This window comes from Pteropus medius, unplaced genomic scaffold (assembly GCF_902729225.1).
Source record: "Pteropus medius unplaced genomic scaffold, Ma_sr-lr_union100, whole genome shotgun sequence".
Lineage (NCBI taxonomy): Eukaryota > Metazoa > Chordata > Mammalia > Chiroptera > Pteropodidae > Pteropus > Pteropus medius.
Window position 1 is genome coordinate 4689489 of NW_024346667.1, and position 15028 is coordinate 4704516.

The 15028-nt window shown below is 36.0% G+C and overlaps 1 protein-coding gene, 1 long non-coding RNA gene and 1 pseudogene across 4 annotated transcripts in view; all 3 read left to right on the plus strand.

The window, feature by feature from the left end:
• Positions 1-15028, plus strand: part of CCDC25 (coiled-coil domain containing 25) — a 35617-nt gene that overhangs the window by 429 nt on the left and 20160 nt on the right. The window contains exons 2-4 of one of the 3 annotated variants that reach the window (XM_039875909.1): positions 4149-4196; positions 8268-8307; positions 12519-12570. In XM_039875909.1, the coding sequence (XP_039731843.1) occupies positions 4149-4196; positions 8268-8307; positions 12519-12570 (140 nt within the window). Of the gene's footprint in view, positions 1-4148; positions 4237-8267; positions 8308-12518; positions 12571-15028 lie in introns of all 3 variants that reach the window. The other 2 variants (XM_039875910.1, XM_039875911.1) reach the window with 2 other exon arrangements.
• LOC120613267 (uncharacterized) lies at positions 8315-12512 on the plus strand. Its single transcript, XR_005655642.1, has 3 exons — positions 8315-10138; positions 10777-10842; positions 11624-12512. It is a non-coding gene; the product is annotated as an uncharacterized LOC120613267 (long non-coding RNA).
• Positions 10580-10695, plus strand: LOC120613635 (uncharacterized; annotated as a pseudogene).

Sequence of the window (15028 nt, forward strand, 5' to 3'; positions counted from 1 at the left end):
TTTATGGGCTTCTTCACACCCCCATTTCAAGACCTCCTACCTACCCATGGCCTTTATTCTGGCTCTGCCCTGGTAATTACCTACTTTTGAGAAAGAGAGAGATACTTGCCAACAAATCCGCCTTACAGGAAGTGCGCCTCCCCCTTCCAGGAAAGAGTTGTAGGGTCTGAGATGCAACAGAAAGCAATTAAAAGACCCTCGAAAGACGATACAGCCACTCACTGGGCAGGATTGATGTCCCAGATCTTGAAAAATGACAGGATAATGTTTCTGATTTGTTGACAGGCAAGGAAAGGGTGTTTTTAGTTCCCTGGAAATGCTGTGTCTAGCCTTCGTTTCTCTGCTTATATTATTCCTTTTGCTGGACTCAACCTTCAGTTAACTGCTACACCCTTAAGGACACCCACCTCTGGCTTGTCAAATGCCTTTCCTGAGCTAGCTCCCATCCAGAGATTGCTTATGTGTACCTCTTCCGGGACACCCTTAATACAGCTTTGGCATTGTGTACAGCGTGTATAGCTTTGGCATTGCACTTATCATATGGTATTAAACACACTCTGCTTGATCTATGCTAAGTCCCTTGAGAGCAGAAACAGGATCTCCTTATCTTGTTTCTCTAGCATAGTGCCTGGTTCATAATAGTTACTCATTAAATGCTTGTTGAATAAATGAACAGTATTTTTTGACTTACAGCACGCTCTATTCTATTGCTACTTTCTCTGCTTGGTTGTTAAAGGTGAAATTTAAGTGAAACTAGCAGTATGTTATGTGTGTGGTTTTAAATAGGGTGGTACTCTCCCTTTAGAGATGAGAACATTGAGGCCCAGAGAAGGCGTTACTCACAGACCCCCACTCCTACTCCATCACACTGTCACATCTCATTTTTTCTCAGTAGTGTAGACTTCTGCAGTGTGCCAAATGCTATTTCTCTGCCTCTGTAGATTTGATTTGTCTTACCCATGTTATTAAAATTACTAGAAACAAAATTCAAAGTAGCTCAGAAAATCATTATAGGCCCCTAATAGCATTTTCAATCTTCCCTGTTATAAGATACCTCGAACATCTTTTTGTAGCTTCTCCACTCATGAAAGTCCTGAACAACATAGACATACGTACAAGCCCAAAATAGATTAAAAAGTACAGGCAGGGTATATAAGTACTAAATGTATTTTCTGCTAGCTGCTTTATTCTCCTTAAAACTTAGATCTGAATTTTTTGAGCACTAGTCATGCATACACAGATGCCCTGAATAGAGTGCTTCAGCAGATTTATGGGTTTTATTTTTCTCATTGACTTCCATTATAATGTCAGAACTACTTCCTGTTGGAAAATATTTAGCCTCTAAGTCTAATAAAACTGCACTTGTGCAGTAAATCTTTTAAAATTGCAATGTTGATGGACAAATTATAACTTTCCAGTAAAATAGTAGTAAAACTACATATTCCAATACAGAAAACAACTTGAAACATACAGTCTTCAGGAAATGACTTTATATAGCCAAGCTTTTCAACCAACTGATGTTTACTACATAAAAACTTTTTTTAAAAAATGGGGAGAAAATCTCAATAGAAAGTTTTTGTCTTTCCTTTTGCTTTAAGATTAGTATCTCTGACTAAAATCTGTTTAATTTTATTCTCTTATGCTTTCTCATAATGGAATAATGAAACATTAGCCTTATTATACTTCCAGTGTTAAATTCGAGACCATCTGATTTATGGACTCACGAAATACTTGGCTCATTTAGTCCACTTGTACTTTTAGGACCTTTTAATAGCATCTACCTTAAGATAGATTATTAAGTTATCACAAGGCCTGCACCTGAATCGGGTGTCTTCAAGATGACTAGTTCCCATACTAATCAACCATATTATTTGGGTGAGAATAACAAAAGTATTGGAATAATTCACTTTTCCTTTATCCCTTTAACATGGACAGGAGCTTCATTCAGACCTCTTGCTCAACAATCGTGCTCTTTTTATTTTTAATTTTCTATTTTGACATTTAGAAAAGTTACAGGAATAGTAAAAGATTTCCTTTATAGCCTTTGCTCAAGATTCCCCAGATTCTAACATTGTACCACATTTGCCTTATCTCTTTTCCCCTTTTTTCCTTCATCTTTATCCCTCTCTTTGTGCATGCTTGTGTGCATATGCACACAGTTTTTCCCAAACTGTTTGTTAGTAAGTTGCAATTTACCCCTAAACACTTAAGTATTTTTTTCCTAAAATAAAAACATTCTTCATTGTTAAAATTAGGGAATTAACATTGCAAGAATACTATTATCTAATCAATTTTTACTCAGTTTTCATCAGTGTACTAATGTATTTATAATGAGGGGAAATTACAAATCATTGTTGCAGTCACTTGTCATTCATTCTTTAGCCTCTTCTAATCTGGAGCTGTTTGCTCAGTCTTTGTCTTTCATGACACTGTTAGTTGAATTATTTTGCAGAATGCCCTCAGTTTAGGTTTGTTGAAGTTATGTTCTTAATCACTTCATTTTATAGGTCAGCTCTCTAGTCATCTGTCTTTCTCTTGGCCATAATTTAGATAGCTTGGCCTATCCAAAATAAAGAGACAGCTTTATTTTATTTTAATCATTTAAAAATTTTCTTTTGTTCTGATTACAAAACCTGTATTTTGTAAGCAAGCTAGCTAAGGTACCTAGTCTTAACATATGTTTATCCTGCCACACATTAAAGAAAATGTGCATTTAAAAATATAAACATGTATATGCATACACAATTATATATTTATTTTTTACAAATTGAATCTTACTGAATATAGAAACACAAAAATACTGTTCTGCTATTTAATTTCTTCACCTACCCTTTCTTTTTAATGAGTACATGATATTTTGTTTATGGATGTTCTATAGAGTATTTAAGCAGTCTTAATTAATGTTTAGGTTGTAAAAAACATTGTTTGATGGAGTGTTTAGTTAGTAGGATATAGTCCTAGTGGTGATGTTATAGGACCAAAAGAGTATACACATAATAATATTTCCAGATCGCGTTGAGAATCTGAAGCACTTTTTAGTTTTATTCCTACACTTCTCATCACGAAATGTACAGGCAATGGTGAATTTAAGAATTTATGAATGAAAGAGTGCTACTCAGCCTTCAGAGCTCTACTCACATGTGGTTGTTCTGTATTCTGGAGCTACAGTCAACAGACTGCGCAGCCCAACCTTGTACCTATTTGTCAGGTTTTATAGACTGAGGGCCCAGTGACAATTAATTCATGAGTTTAGATCCAAATGGGATTAAGTAAGTTTTAGTAGACTAGCTTGGAAACCCAGTACCCAGTTAGAATTTCAATTGGGAAACTTAACTTTTTGTTTGACTTCTATCCTAATGGAGGATTGCAATAGTGAAACATACTAGCTCAGTAAAGCAAGTGTTTTTTCTTAGGTAAGCCATACCCAGAATATTCAGTTTGATTTAGGATAGTGGGTCCTAATGCTGACTTCACCTTAGAAGATCTATCTACACATCGCCCACTCCCCACCCCAGAGATTTGTATTTGGTTAGTCTTAGGTGGATCTAGGGTAAAATTAGGTGATTCTAATATGTAATCAGTGTTCAGAGTCACTGATTTAGAAGAAGTTTGAGAGCCACGTGCCCCTGAATGGGACAGGGAACCCAATTATAATTTGCAGCACACCTGGAATGTAACTAGTATTGGCTTAATAAAATTATGAATAATAAAACTTGGCTAAGTATAGGAACCTATTTTTAAGTAGTTGAGGTGAAGGTTGGTTTTTTCTTTTTAAAAAATTATTTTGAAGAAGGCCCAAATACAGGACTGAACTGGAATTGCACTGAACTGTATCCCTGAGAAAGTAGCAAAGTAGCCATTTTTAATAAGGGTCAGTAAACTTTTTTTTGTTTGGGCCAGAGACGAACTATTTTAGACTTTGTGAGCCACATACAGTCTCTGTAGCTTATTCTTTTTGCTTTTTTCAGCCTGTTAAAAATGAAAAAATCATTTTTAGCTCTAGGACTGTCCAAAATCAGGGCCGAATTTGGCCTATGGGCCATGTTTTGCCAAACCCTAATCTAAGCATTTGTCACTTGTTTTTCCCATGAAACGGTTTTGTTGGTGATGAAGTTATCTAACCAATTTTTATTTTTGTTTTGTCTTAGTTAACTCATCTACTTACACTATTTACATGGGAAAGGATAAATATGAAAGTAAGTTTTCAAAAGCACTTGATTTTGAAATTTCCAGCAGGTAAGTGTTAATTGCCTGTTCTCTCCTTGGTTTATTGGCTATGAGTTTTCAACTACTACCAACTAACCGACTATAAAGAACTCCAGAGAATTAACTCTCCTAGAATTTAGTTTTATCAAATAATATTTGAGCTAATTTGACCTGTTGCTCATTAGAAACTTACTTTACAAAGAGTTTTGTGGTATCATTTGATTTAGGATGATAAGAATCAGGGGTTAACTTATGCTAGTTTAAACAAAAAATAATCTGTTACTTGGACTTGAAAAGATCATTATCTGTACATTTTTACTACATTTAAGATTAGTGGAAACATATCTGTTGGTTTTTTTGAGGCTGCAGTTGGCTCTTTTTAAAACATGAAATGTTAACAATTTTTATCTAATGTTGACCACTCTTTTCAGAATGAAATATATTATTTCATACTGCACACATTCCTATAACTAAAATAAAAATTTACAAAAAATTACCATATCATTTACTACGTCCTCTATTTTCATTAGTTTTATTTCATTTTTAAAACGCTAGTCTCAACCTGCTAAATTAATTTTTCACCACTAATGAATTTGAACTAAAGTTTAAAAGAAGCGCATTGCTTCTTTTTTGACTGCACTAGTGAAGAGGCAGATGAAAGTGAAGTTTAACTTTCTCGATCAGGAGAGCAGTGAGTTGACAGCACTATCCCTCAGGGTGTGGAACTGCACCCTGAGCGAGAAAAGAACAAGGGTGCTTGGAGAAAATGGCAGAATTACCCTAATTCAGCTTGGAAAACACAGCTGCTCTTCTCGTAGGGATAGTGTATTGTTTTGGAAAAGCTAGCTCTTAAACCAGGCCAATCTGGGTTAAAATCCCAGCACTTTAGCAAAGTAGCTATTGTTACTTAACCTTGTATTTCTTAGCTGTAAGAAGAGGATCTTGGATGATATCTACCTTGCAGGGTTGCGAAGGTTAATGAAAGAGCCTGGGTAAGTGCCTGGGCCATAGTGGGCAGTCAGTAAGTTGTAGTCACCTTCACTGGAGCTTCTTTAGCTCTCTAAAGCCACCTCCTCCTTCCCCTGTGAACACTCCAGGGCTGGATGACTCTCCCTCAGGAAACTGAGAGCTGGCTATTCACTGCAGTCACCTTTCTTTAACCTTCAGTTATTGCTTGGTTTTTTGGGTTCCCTGCCCCCAAAACCATCAGTGTCGATTCTAGGTGCAGTTTGAAACTGACAACAGTTTAAACTTGATCCTTTAAAAGGCAGGTGTAATATTCTTCCATGTGAGACATTTGACATTAATGAAATAAATAAGGCCAAAAACATTTTTTTTTACATTAATGAAATAAATAAGGCCAAAATTAAAAGATGTCAAAGCTCTAGTTATATAGTTAATATATATACTTATATATAAAATATAATATATATAGAACATATATAATGTGATATACAATAGTTATGTAAACAGTTATAAATTATATCTAAATAGTTTATTATCTTGCCATAAGACTGGTTGTTTTAAACAAAATCAATATAAGCAAGACTATCACATCCTAGCCAAGAGGAAAATCAACAACAAAATAACTCATTTTAAAACAGTTTTTCCTTATAATGAATTTGTGACATTGACTTTGGTTGTGACTTAATGGAGAAACTTTTTGCAGTACATTAATATTTCAATTTTATATTTCTCTTAATAATCCATAAATTGTCATAGATAATTTGTATTTATCTCATGGCATTTTCCCGATGAATGTAGCTGAGGAAGGAATGCTACCTTCTTGTATTACATTGAACAATAGAGCAAAGTTACAAAAGCCATGGTTATTTACAGTAGTTAGGCATCCAAACCTGACCAAATCTGCTTTTCTTTCTGCCATATCACAGGTGTAAGACCAAGGGTGTAAGCTTCTCAGAGGTCACTGAGAAGCACCTAAAACAGAACTGCTATGTGTGGTTGTGCAGGTTTTGCCCTGTGCAGGTCTGGGGAGGGTGCTTTATATATTTCTTCCAGTGAAGAGCCGCATTGAGTCTGGTTCACACTGATGGGCTACCAGTGGTGCTGACGTAAGGCAGCTGTGCTAGGGACATTCCCACCATCTGTTTTCTGTCCATTTTGGTTACTCTTTGCTGGGTCCATCTTTGTGGGGCTGTGTGCCACCCTCTGTGAGTATCTGAAGAGGAAATTTAGGCTGCTTTCACAGTATTCAGGTGAAGGCACACACAAAAACAAGTATGAGTCAATTTTGCTGTGAACCTCAAAATACTCTAAAAAATAAAGTCTATAAAAAGTATGACAAAATATATTAATGTTAATAGCAAATGCTATAGAAGTAGAGGGGTCAGAGAGAGTAAATGTGGTGAGAGAGGGCTGAGAAGGCTGTGGAGGAGTGGGTTAGGATATGCTAGATTGTGAAATTCTTTAAATGTCTGTTGTAGGAATTTATATCCACAAATATAAATCTAGATGTAGGATTATATCTACATATATAAATTTAGATTCTATCCAGCGTCCAATGGCGTGGTGTTTTGCTATCATTAAAATATATGTAGGAAAAATCTAGGTATAGAACACTTTTTCCCCCAGAACTCTTGAAGTCATTTGGAGGCGCCAACTTTTCTAGTCTGCAATGTAAGAAAGGTATAACATTGTTAAAACACGCTGTCCTGTAGTGCTCCTAGCACATCACACTTATTTCTAATAGCCTTGATGACTTCAAGGGCCAGATAGAATATAAATGAAATTTATATCAAATTATTTTTCACTAAAAAGCTTTCAGGTGTGTTCTTTTTATTATCCAGCAGATGTCACTAGGGAGCCAAACATTGTCTGAGGAAGAGGTTTTTAGGTTTCTCTTTACTTTTTCTGATTACCTGTTAGCTGTTAGCTCAGCTTCCCACTTAAGCTAGTAGAAAGCCCTTCAGAAAACTCATGGTGTCTACAGTTTCTAAGTGTATCCTCATCCAAGGATTATCAGCTTCTTGCTTTTCTGGAAAGTAAATACCTCCATTCAAGTTAGATAGATTATACTTTCTTGGGTACATTTTAAGTCATATGAATCATTTTGGTTACCTCACAGTTTTTAACTTTGTGTCTGATATTTTACATAATTATTCTGTATTAAGCACAATTAGTTACTAATTATTCATATGGCTATTAGAAGTATAAGTGAATATAATTTATCTGTGGCGATATATATTACTGGCCTTAAAAACTTGCATAAAATTTGAAAACTCACTTTTTAGAAACACTTTAGAGAAATAATCAGAAATTTGGACATATTTCTTTAAAAAGTTTATTGAAACATTTATAATTGGAAAGAACTCAAATGTCAACAATAGAAAAATTTATTCATATAATAGAATTAAGTAGTTATTGTTTCTAAAGAACTTTTTAAAATCTTACTTTTACCTAACATACATAGTTTAAAATTTCAAATAGTAACAGAATGCTTATGATAAAAAAAAATCAGTTCCTGGCCCCATCCTTTCCAATACCCACATTCTATCCCTCCAAGACAGTTACTTTTAACATTAAGCTTTTTTTTTAATTTTATGTTTATTTTCATATGTGACAGAATTTTAAGCAATTTTTATTTTCTTTTTTGTACTTCTGATGTTTGTTTTATTCCCTAATTTTCTATGATTTTATAATTGAGGGTTTTTTTGGAAAAAGTAAAATGTAATCCATCGGTTTTAAAGTTTTAGCAAGACCATTTTGATGTATAAGCAGTATTACAGTGAATCAATTTTCTAAGACATCTAACTTCTCAGCTGCTCTGATTTGTCAGCGTTTACCCTCAAAATAGAAATTTCTTTGAACTTTAGATTATACATTTAAAAAGTTACAATGATCTTAATTTTCCAGTTATAAAAACTATTTTTACAAAATTTTCAAGCATCAAGGTCTCTCTGAATTACTCTTCGCCATATTAAGGGAGAGAAAAAGTTGTGGAAAAGAGATATTTTTCCCCTTCCGATCTATAAACTAGCATATTTTCATTTGACAGTTATATTTGTTTTACTTTTTCTTTATTCTCTTATATCTCCTTGTAGATGAGGATCTAATAAAGTATGGCTGGCCTGAAGATATTTGGTAAGTAACAATTTTGGTTCTGCTTTCAATGGATCATTGTTTACTTTCTTAGACTTGGCCAACCACCTGACTGTTATGATTAAACTAGACCTTGTCCTTTGTATTTTGTTTATGAATATTCAATGGTAAATAGCTGGCTACCAGCTCTCTTCATTTATAATTACCATATAAACTGGGAATGATGTCTTAAGGTTAGATCTCAGGCTCTCGAAGGCCTGCAGAACATAGGCTTTCTTTTAAAAGCCTCCTGTGTGTCTCCTCGTAGTAAGTTACTGAGACCACTGCACTTACATGTTCAGACCACTCTTCTTGAGTGGATGTATGAAGACTTCACAAGAAGCATTGAAAACAATATACACAAGTTTCCGTATAGATGGAATAAATAGAGCATCTGACCAGATCCAGCTTTGAAGAAAACACAGACTGGGTTCCCTTTGTTTTCTCAACTCCCTCATGAGTTTATCCCGGTCTTGGTCCAGCCTCTACCCTCTCTTTCTAAAACAATTTGTGGAAATTTAAAAATAATAATATGTACTTTCTTAGTCTCCTTCCAAGATAATTTATTTTGTAGCTTATAAAACCCAGTCCAAAAAAAAAACCAAACAATAAAACAATCAACAACAACAACAAAAAAAACCCTTTATTTTAGTTGAATTCTTTTTCAGACTGCCTTAGAAAGCCATATGAGTTTTTCTACCACTCAGACCCAGGACCTTTTAGGAATTCATGGACTCCGAGTACTTTGTTTTTCTTTCTTGTAACACTCTCAGACTCAGTTTGCTTACTTTTTGTATCTTCAGCTTCCACCACTCACTCTGACCCTTGTGATATCTCTCTCCTAGAGCTTTATTCTATCTATAGAGCAGGATATGGTCTCCACGTCTTCTAACACCCATACCATATGCTGTCCTTGACAAATCTTGTTGCTTTAATGATAGAAATAATGAACATTTATTGAGCACTTAACTATATGCCAAATACTGTTAAGTGCTTACCTCCACTAATACATTTATTTTTATAACAACCCTGTGAAATAGTTACTGATATTATGCCCATTTTTCAGATGAGGAAACTAAGGCTGAGAGAAACTGAATACATCTACTTTAGTTCTTGCTGGCCTTCCACTCAGTTCTAGTGCACCTGGATCCCTATCCCCAGCTGGATCATTTCAGATGTCCCTAAAGCCTGAAGATCTCCAGATTCTATCAAGGGAGATAAGAACAGCTGCACCTGTTATGTAGTTATTTTCTGTTGTTTTTAATATGTCAGGTTTGAGGCAGAACTATCTGCATAGAAAAGGTTGTATATTCAAATGTACCATGAAAGTCAATTTGCCACAGCCTTTTTATCTGACATACAGGAAAAAAATTAAGTGGAAGAGAAATCTCCAATTTATAACCTACACCCCATGTATTATGACTTGGGTTTTTCACTTCATTAAGATTGACCGTCTCCTGGAATACTACTAAGTCAAACCAGTGTCTACAGATACCTAGACACCCATTACCCATTTTGACACTCTTTAGTCATTTTGAGATTAATGACTGTTGTTAAAAGTGATTGAATTTTACTATCAGAAGCTATTTGAGGTCTGATATGAACTGAAATAGCCCTAAATTCAAGACCTTTCCTGGTGCATAAACTGTCAGGCCTGGAAACATTCCTGGACATGCTGAAAATGGTTCTGTTGATTTACATTCCAGGGCAGATTTTCCTGCTTCACTGGTTCACTCTGATGCAGACTTTGGAACTTTACCTCTATGAATGTCACCATCTGAGTTTATACCAGGAAACCTTCTGAGGTGCCTTTAAGCAAAGGATTTTTCTAGGAGTAAGTGAGAATGGAACTAAATTTATCTTTAAACAAAGAAAACTAGAAATAGTGTGCATTTACTGCCTCCAGACTGCTTAATAGGTAGTATTTCCAGGGATCCCACTTTAAGGAGTTAAATGACCCAGCTTCTGGGGCCCTGCATCTTTTCACCCTCAGGTCATTGATTCTCATTTATTAAAGTTTGTAGTTCCTGCATTCTGTAAAGGTAACATGATTAAGCAAGGAAGAGGAAGATAATAAGGACAAGAGGGAACTAGGGAACTGGTGGGCATAATTTAAACTTTGAGTTAGCATTTTGAGAAGTTTGGAAAAGTTTTCTAAGGAAACTTGTTCAAGGTAGTTTGTTAATTGGACTTGGTTCTATAGTGTAGCAGTGAGCACATTTGCTTTACACACAGAAGGTCCCAGGTTCGCACCCCAGTGGAGCCACAGTCCGTGGTCTCCGACTATGCCACCCTGAACAAGCCCAATGTCTGATCTCGGAATCTAAGCAGGGTTGGGCCTGGTTAGTACTTGGATGGGAGACCACCTAGGAAGACCAGGTGCTGTAGGCATAAATGATAATATTAAAAAAAAAAAAAAAAGATAGTTTGTTAACAGAGTTGGCTCTTTTGTTTGTTTGTTTTACATTTCAGCCAAAGCCCCACACTTATATGCATCCCCCTGCCTTTTGTAGAGGGGCACCTATGAACCTGAAATTGGTGGGTATCAGCAGTGATATTCCCATGCGTGTTTTAGTACTTGAACTAATTATGTATGAATCTGTTAGATGTATATTGAATTATTTGTGTATTTTTTGGGGTAAAATTTCACACCAGAGACCTTTACAAAAAGTTAGAATACAATCGAGCTGTTATGGGTATATAGGAGAGTTGTAATTAGAGAGGTGGCTTAAAACAAGTTGAAATGGGAGAAGTTGCTTCTCAATTGGGCTTGCTTGCTAATGGGGTATTTTCCTAAGATCTTGAAAGAGGATAATGAGATATATAGTTTCTAGATTTGCAAAAACATTTTTCTCAGTGGAAAATGCCAAGCTAAAGACAGTAATCAGAAGGAATCTCTTACATAGCAATGCAAATGAGTAAATGAACCAATTGGAGAAAAATAAGCTCTCTGTAATGGTTAAGAATAAAACCTAGAGTCGTCATAGACTGCCCAAAGTGCATATTTTTCTCTATCCAGAGTGATGAGCAAGATGCTTAACCTCTTTAGAGAGGATGTTGGAAACAGCATAATCTTAACCTTTAATATATAGGATTACACTGTCTACGTCTTGTACCCGCTATGAATGTGTGACCTTTGTCATGTAAAAGACATTCATGCTAAGAAAATGTCTAGAGAAATACATAATGGGATGTGATAGTGCCTCTTTAAGATTTTACTGAACATTCTTCAGCCTGGAAAAGTAAGAACTAAAGAAGAAATGACCGAAGTCAACAGAATCAGAGTGAGAATCATGTGTTAATCATTGTTTGATACTAGGATTCTGCGGGCATCTCTCTGGAAAGAGAAAGTCAACTTCATTTGGTGAATTGCAAATATGAAAAACTTAATATCCCAAAATGTTGGACTAGGTGAAAAAGGAAGTAAGTTTAAAAGATTTAATTAAATTGGTGGGTGATGGAGTCTTAATGAAAGGTACATTTAGGACATTGGGGTGGGAGGGGATTCTGAATATTCTTAGGAGAATATCATAAAGGGCAATCACCATGCTCTCCCAGGAGACATATATAAGTGCCATTTTCAGATGTAAGGCTGGGTAAATTACTGGTCTGACCCACCTTACAGTGTGGTTGCTTACTGTCTTCCATCCTCATGGCTCTTCCAACTCTGTGCTTGACATTCTCTTTGGATTGTTTTGCCATCACTTGAAACTCAGGATGTCCCAAACCAAACTCATCTTTTTCTCTAAATTGGTACCCTCTCCAAGTATAGGATATCTCTCCCAGACTTGCAGCATTGGAGTCTTGCTGACTTCTTTCATTCTCTTCTCTTCTCACCTGAAATTCCTCCCTGTTTTCTCAAAGTCCTATGCTTCATTCAAGGACCCAGCAAATCTCAGTTGTCAGTGAAGCCTTTGGTCACTGATAGCTTTTTCTCACTTAAAATATCACCCTTCCCAGGGCATGTAACATTTACTGCCTGTGGTACTCATCTCAGCTCTTAGTGTCACACAGCTGCAGAACTTTCCATATTTATCTTCTCCCAGTAGATAATGAGCCGTGGAGGTGGCGACTATGTTTTATACTCCCCATGACGCTTAGCATGTGGTAGGCACTGAGGTAATACTTTCTGAATTGGAATGCTTTAAATACAAGTGGTCCGAGGAGATGGTTGTCTTGTACCTCTTGCTAAAAGTGGTTTTCATTCTTTGTAGGTTTCATGTGGACAAACTCTCTTCGGCTCATGTATACCTTCGATTACATAAGGTAAACTGGATTTAAACATGGATTCATGACTTGTTCTTTAGTGATGAGCATCATACCTTGTTCTCTATCCTTTTTCTGCAATTAAATTGCTTAGAATAATAAATATGTACAAATCTAAAAATTAGCAAATGAAGAGATGTCTTCCCCCTGACCCAGAAAATCACTAAGGGAAATTCTGGTGATTTTTGAAACTTGGACATAGTACACATTTCCCAGCTAGAAGCACTATCTTGTCCTGCCAGTTCAGGTGTGCTTCTGTCACCTCTGCTTTCTCTCTCTTTCATTTCAGTTGACACTACTGGACTTTGTATCTTCTCTAATGCAGAGCATGTTGTGGTTCCTTTCTCTCAGGTTCATGTGATTCTCCTGCCTCACGAAGGGCAGATGTTCCCAGCTTTCAGGGGCTTCTTTGGAAGATTTAAAACAGCACTATAGTAGTAAAGGAAGATGATGTAATGTTCCCTAGTAACATAAACCACTATTTTTCAACCTGTCTTTATAACATTCATATATGAATGTTATAAAATATAATATGTTATATTTTATATAGTTGAATAATAGGGTGTATATATACTTGTTATGGGTATTGCTTTTTTTTTAATGTTTGATTTTGGAATAATTTGAGATTTACAGAAAAGTTGCAAAGAATGCAGAGTTCCCCTGTTCTTCACTCCTAGTTTCCCTCATTGTTAATGTCTTGCATTACCATGGTAGATTTGTCAGAACTAAGAAGCCAATGTCAGTAACATTAACTAAAACGGCTCACCAGTTTTTCCATTAATGTCCTCTTTCTGTTCTAGGATCCAGTCCAGAGTCCCACACTGCATTTAGTTGTCATGTCTGCCTATTCTCTGGTCTGTGACAGTTTCTCACTCTTTCCCTGTTTTTCATGGTCTTGACAGTTGGAGAAGTACTAGTCAGTTATTTTATAGAATATAACTCAATTTGGGTTTATCTGATGTTTTTGTAATGTCTCAACTGAAGTTATGGGTTTTGGAGAACGAATATCGCAGAGGGTGAAGTGCCCTTTTCATGCATTAACGGGACTGATCACTGATGGTGTTAACCACAATTGCCTGGCCAGGGAAGTGTTTGTTAGGTTTCTCCACCGCAGAGTTGCTTTCTCCCCCATTCTATACTCTGTTATTTGGAAAGAAGTCACTAAGTCCAGCCCATGTTCAAGGAGAGAGGATGGAATTAAGCTCCACTTCCTGGAATGGGAAGTATTTACATATATTGTTTGGAATCCTTCTGTAAGGAAGATTTGTCTCTTTCCCCTATTTATTCACTTACTTATTTGCTTCAGTATGGATTCACCTATTTATTTTATACATTGGGTTATAATCTAGTACTATGTTGATGCTCACATTGTTCTACCTTTGGCTGGAGCTGTCAGCTTGGTTCCTGAGCTCCTTTGATATGCTCCCATCCTTTTGTTTTTTGAGCACTTTCTTACTTTCTGACACAAAATGCTCCAGGGTCATCTTATACTTTCTCTGCCACTGCCCTAGAATCAGCTATTTCTCCAAGGAACCTTGGTAACTTTTATTAGAGAACGGTATTTAGAAACCAGGATCTGGACTCTGGTGTGTTCATTGCTTCTAGGTCCTCTCACTTGACAGAGCTAGGAAATACACATATGTATACTAACCCACATATACACTCTATAAATTGTTTCTGTATCTCTCCCTCTGTATCTTCATCAAGCTAAACAGGAGCTCAAACTAATATCTTCGCTGAATCCCTTACTACAGGGGCCGTTCTAGCCTTCCCTCCTTGCTTATTTGTAACTTCCCTTTCAAAGAGTGAGAAGCCTGTTACCATCCACCATCCATTTGATTATTTATTTGACTTCAGTATATGTGTAAGTAGTGTCAGATTTATTAACCTGTATCCCCATAAGAAACAGTTTTATCAGCTAAGGAAAAACCGCACAGTTCATGTGCAGTTATTTTTGTCTTTTTGCCTTACAGTTTCCAGTCAAAACACTGATTTTCAAAGTTACTCGTAAGCCACTCCACCCCTCTCCCCCACCCGACTCCCTTCAGTGATGTTGTCGTGCACTTGTAATATATTTAGATTCTTTTGTCTCAGTCTGCATTTTATCCTGGCATCCCCTGGTTGATTGTTTTATTTTTCAAAGTGACAGTTTATAAACTTTTTCATGTTACTTTATTATGTTCGTATATATTATTTTGGCTGTCTGCTTTGAGTTGGTAGCATGCCACAATTAATAATGAAAGCTTCTGTGTTAGAATTTATGTTTACAGTTTTTAGCATTACGACTCTCCAATAAGATATATCTTTTTATGAGCTGTTTTTTATTTTTCTTTCGAATTATTTTTTAGAATAATTTTCAGAAATGGAATTACCGGGTCAAAAGATATAAAGTTTGGTAACTTCTTTTTATGCCAGAGTGCTCTGAAAGTATTGTGCTAATTTAAAATGCTGTCAGATA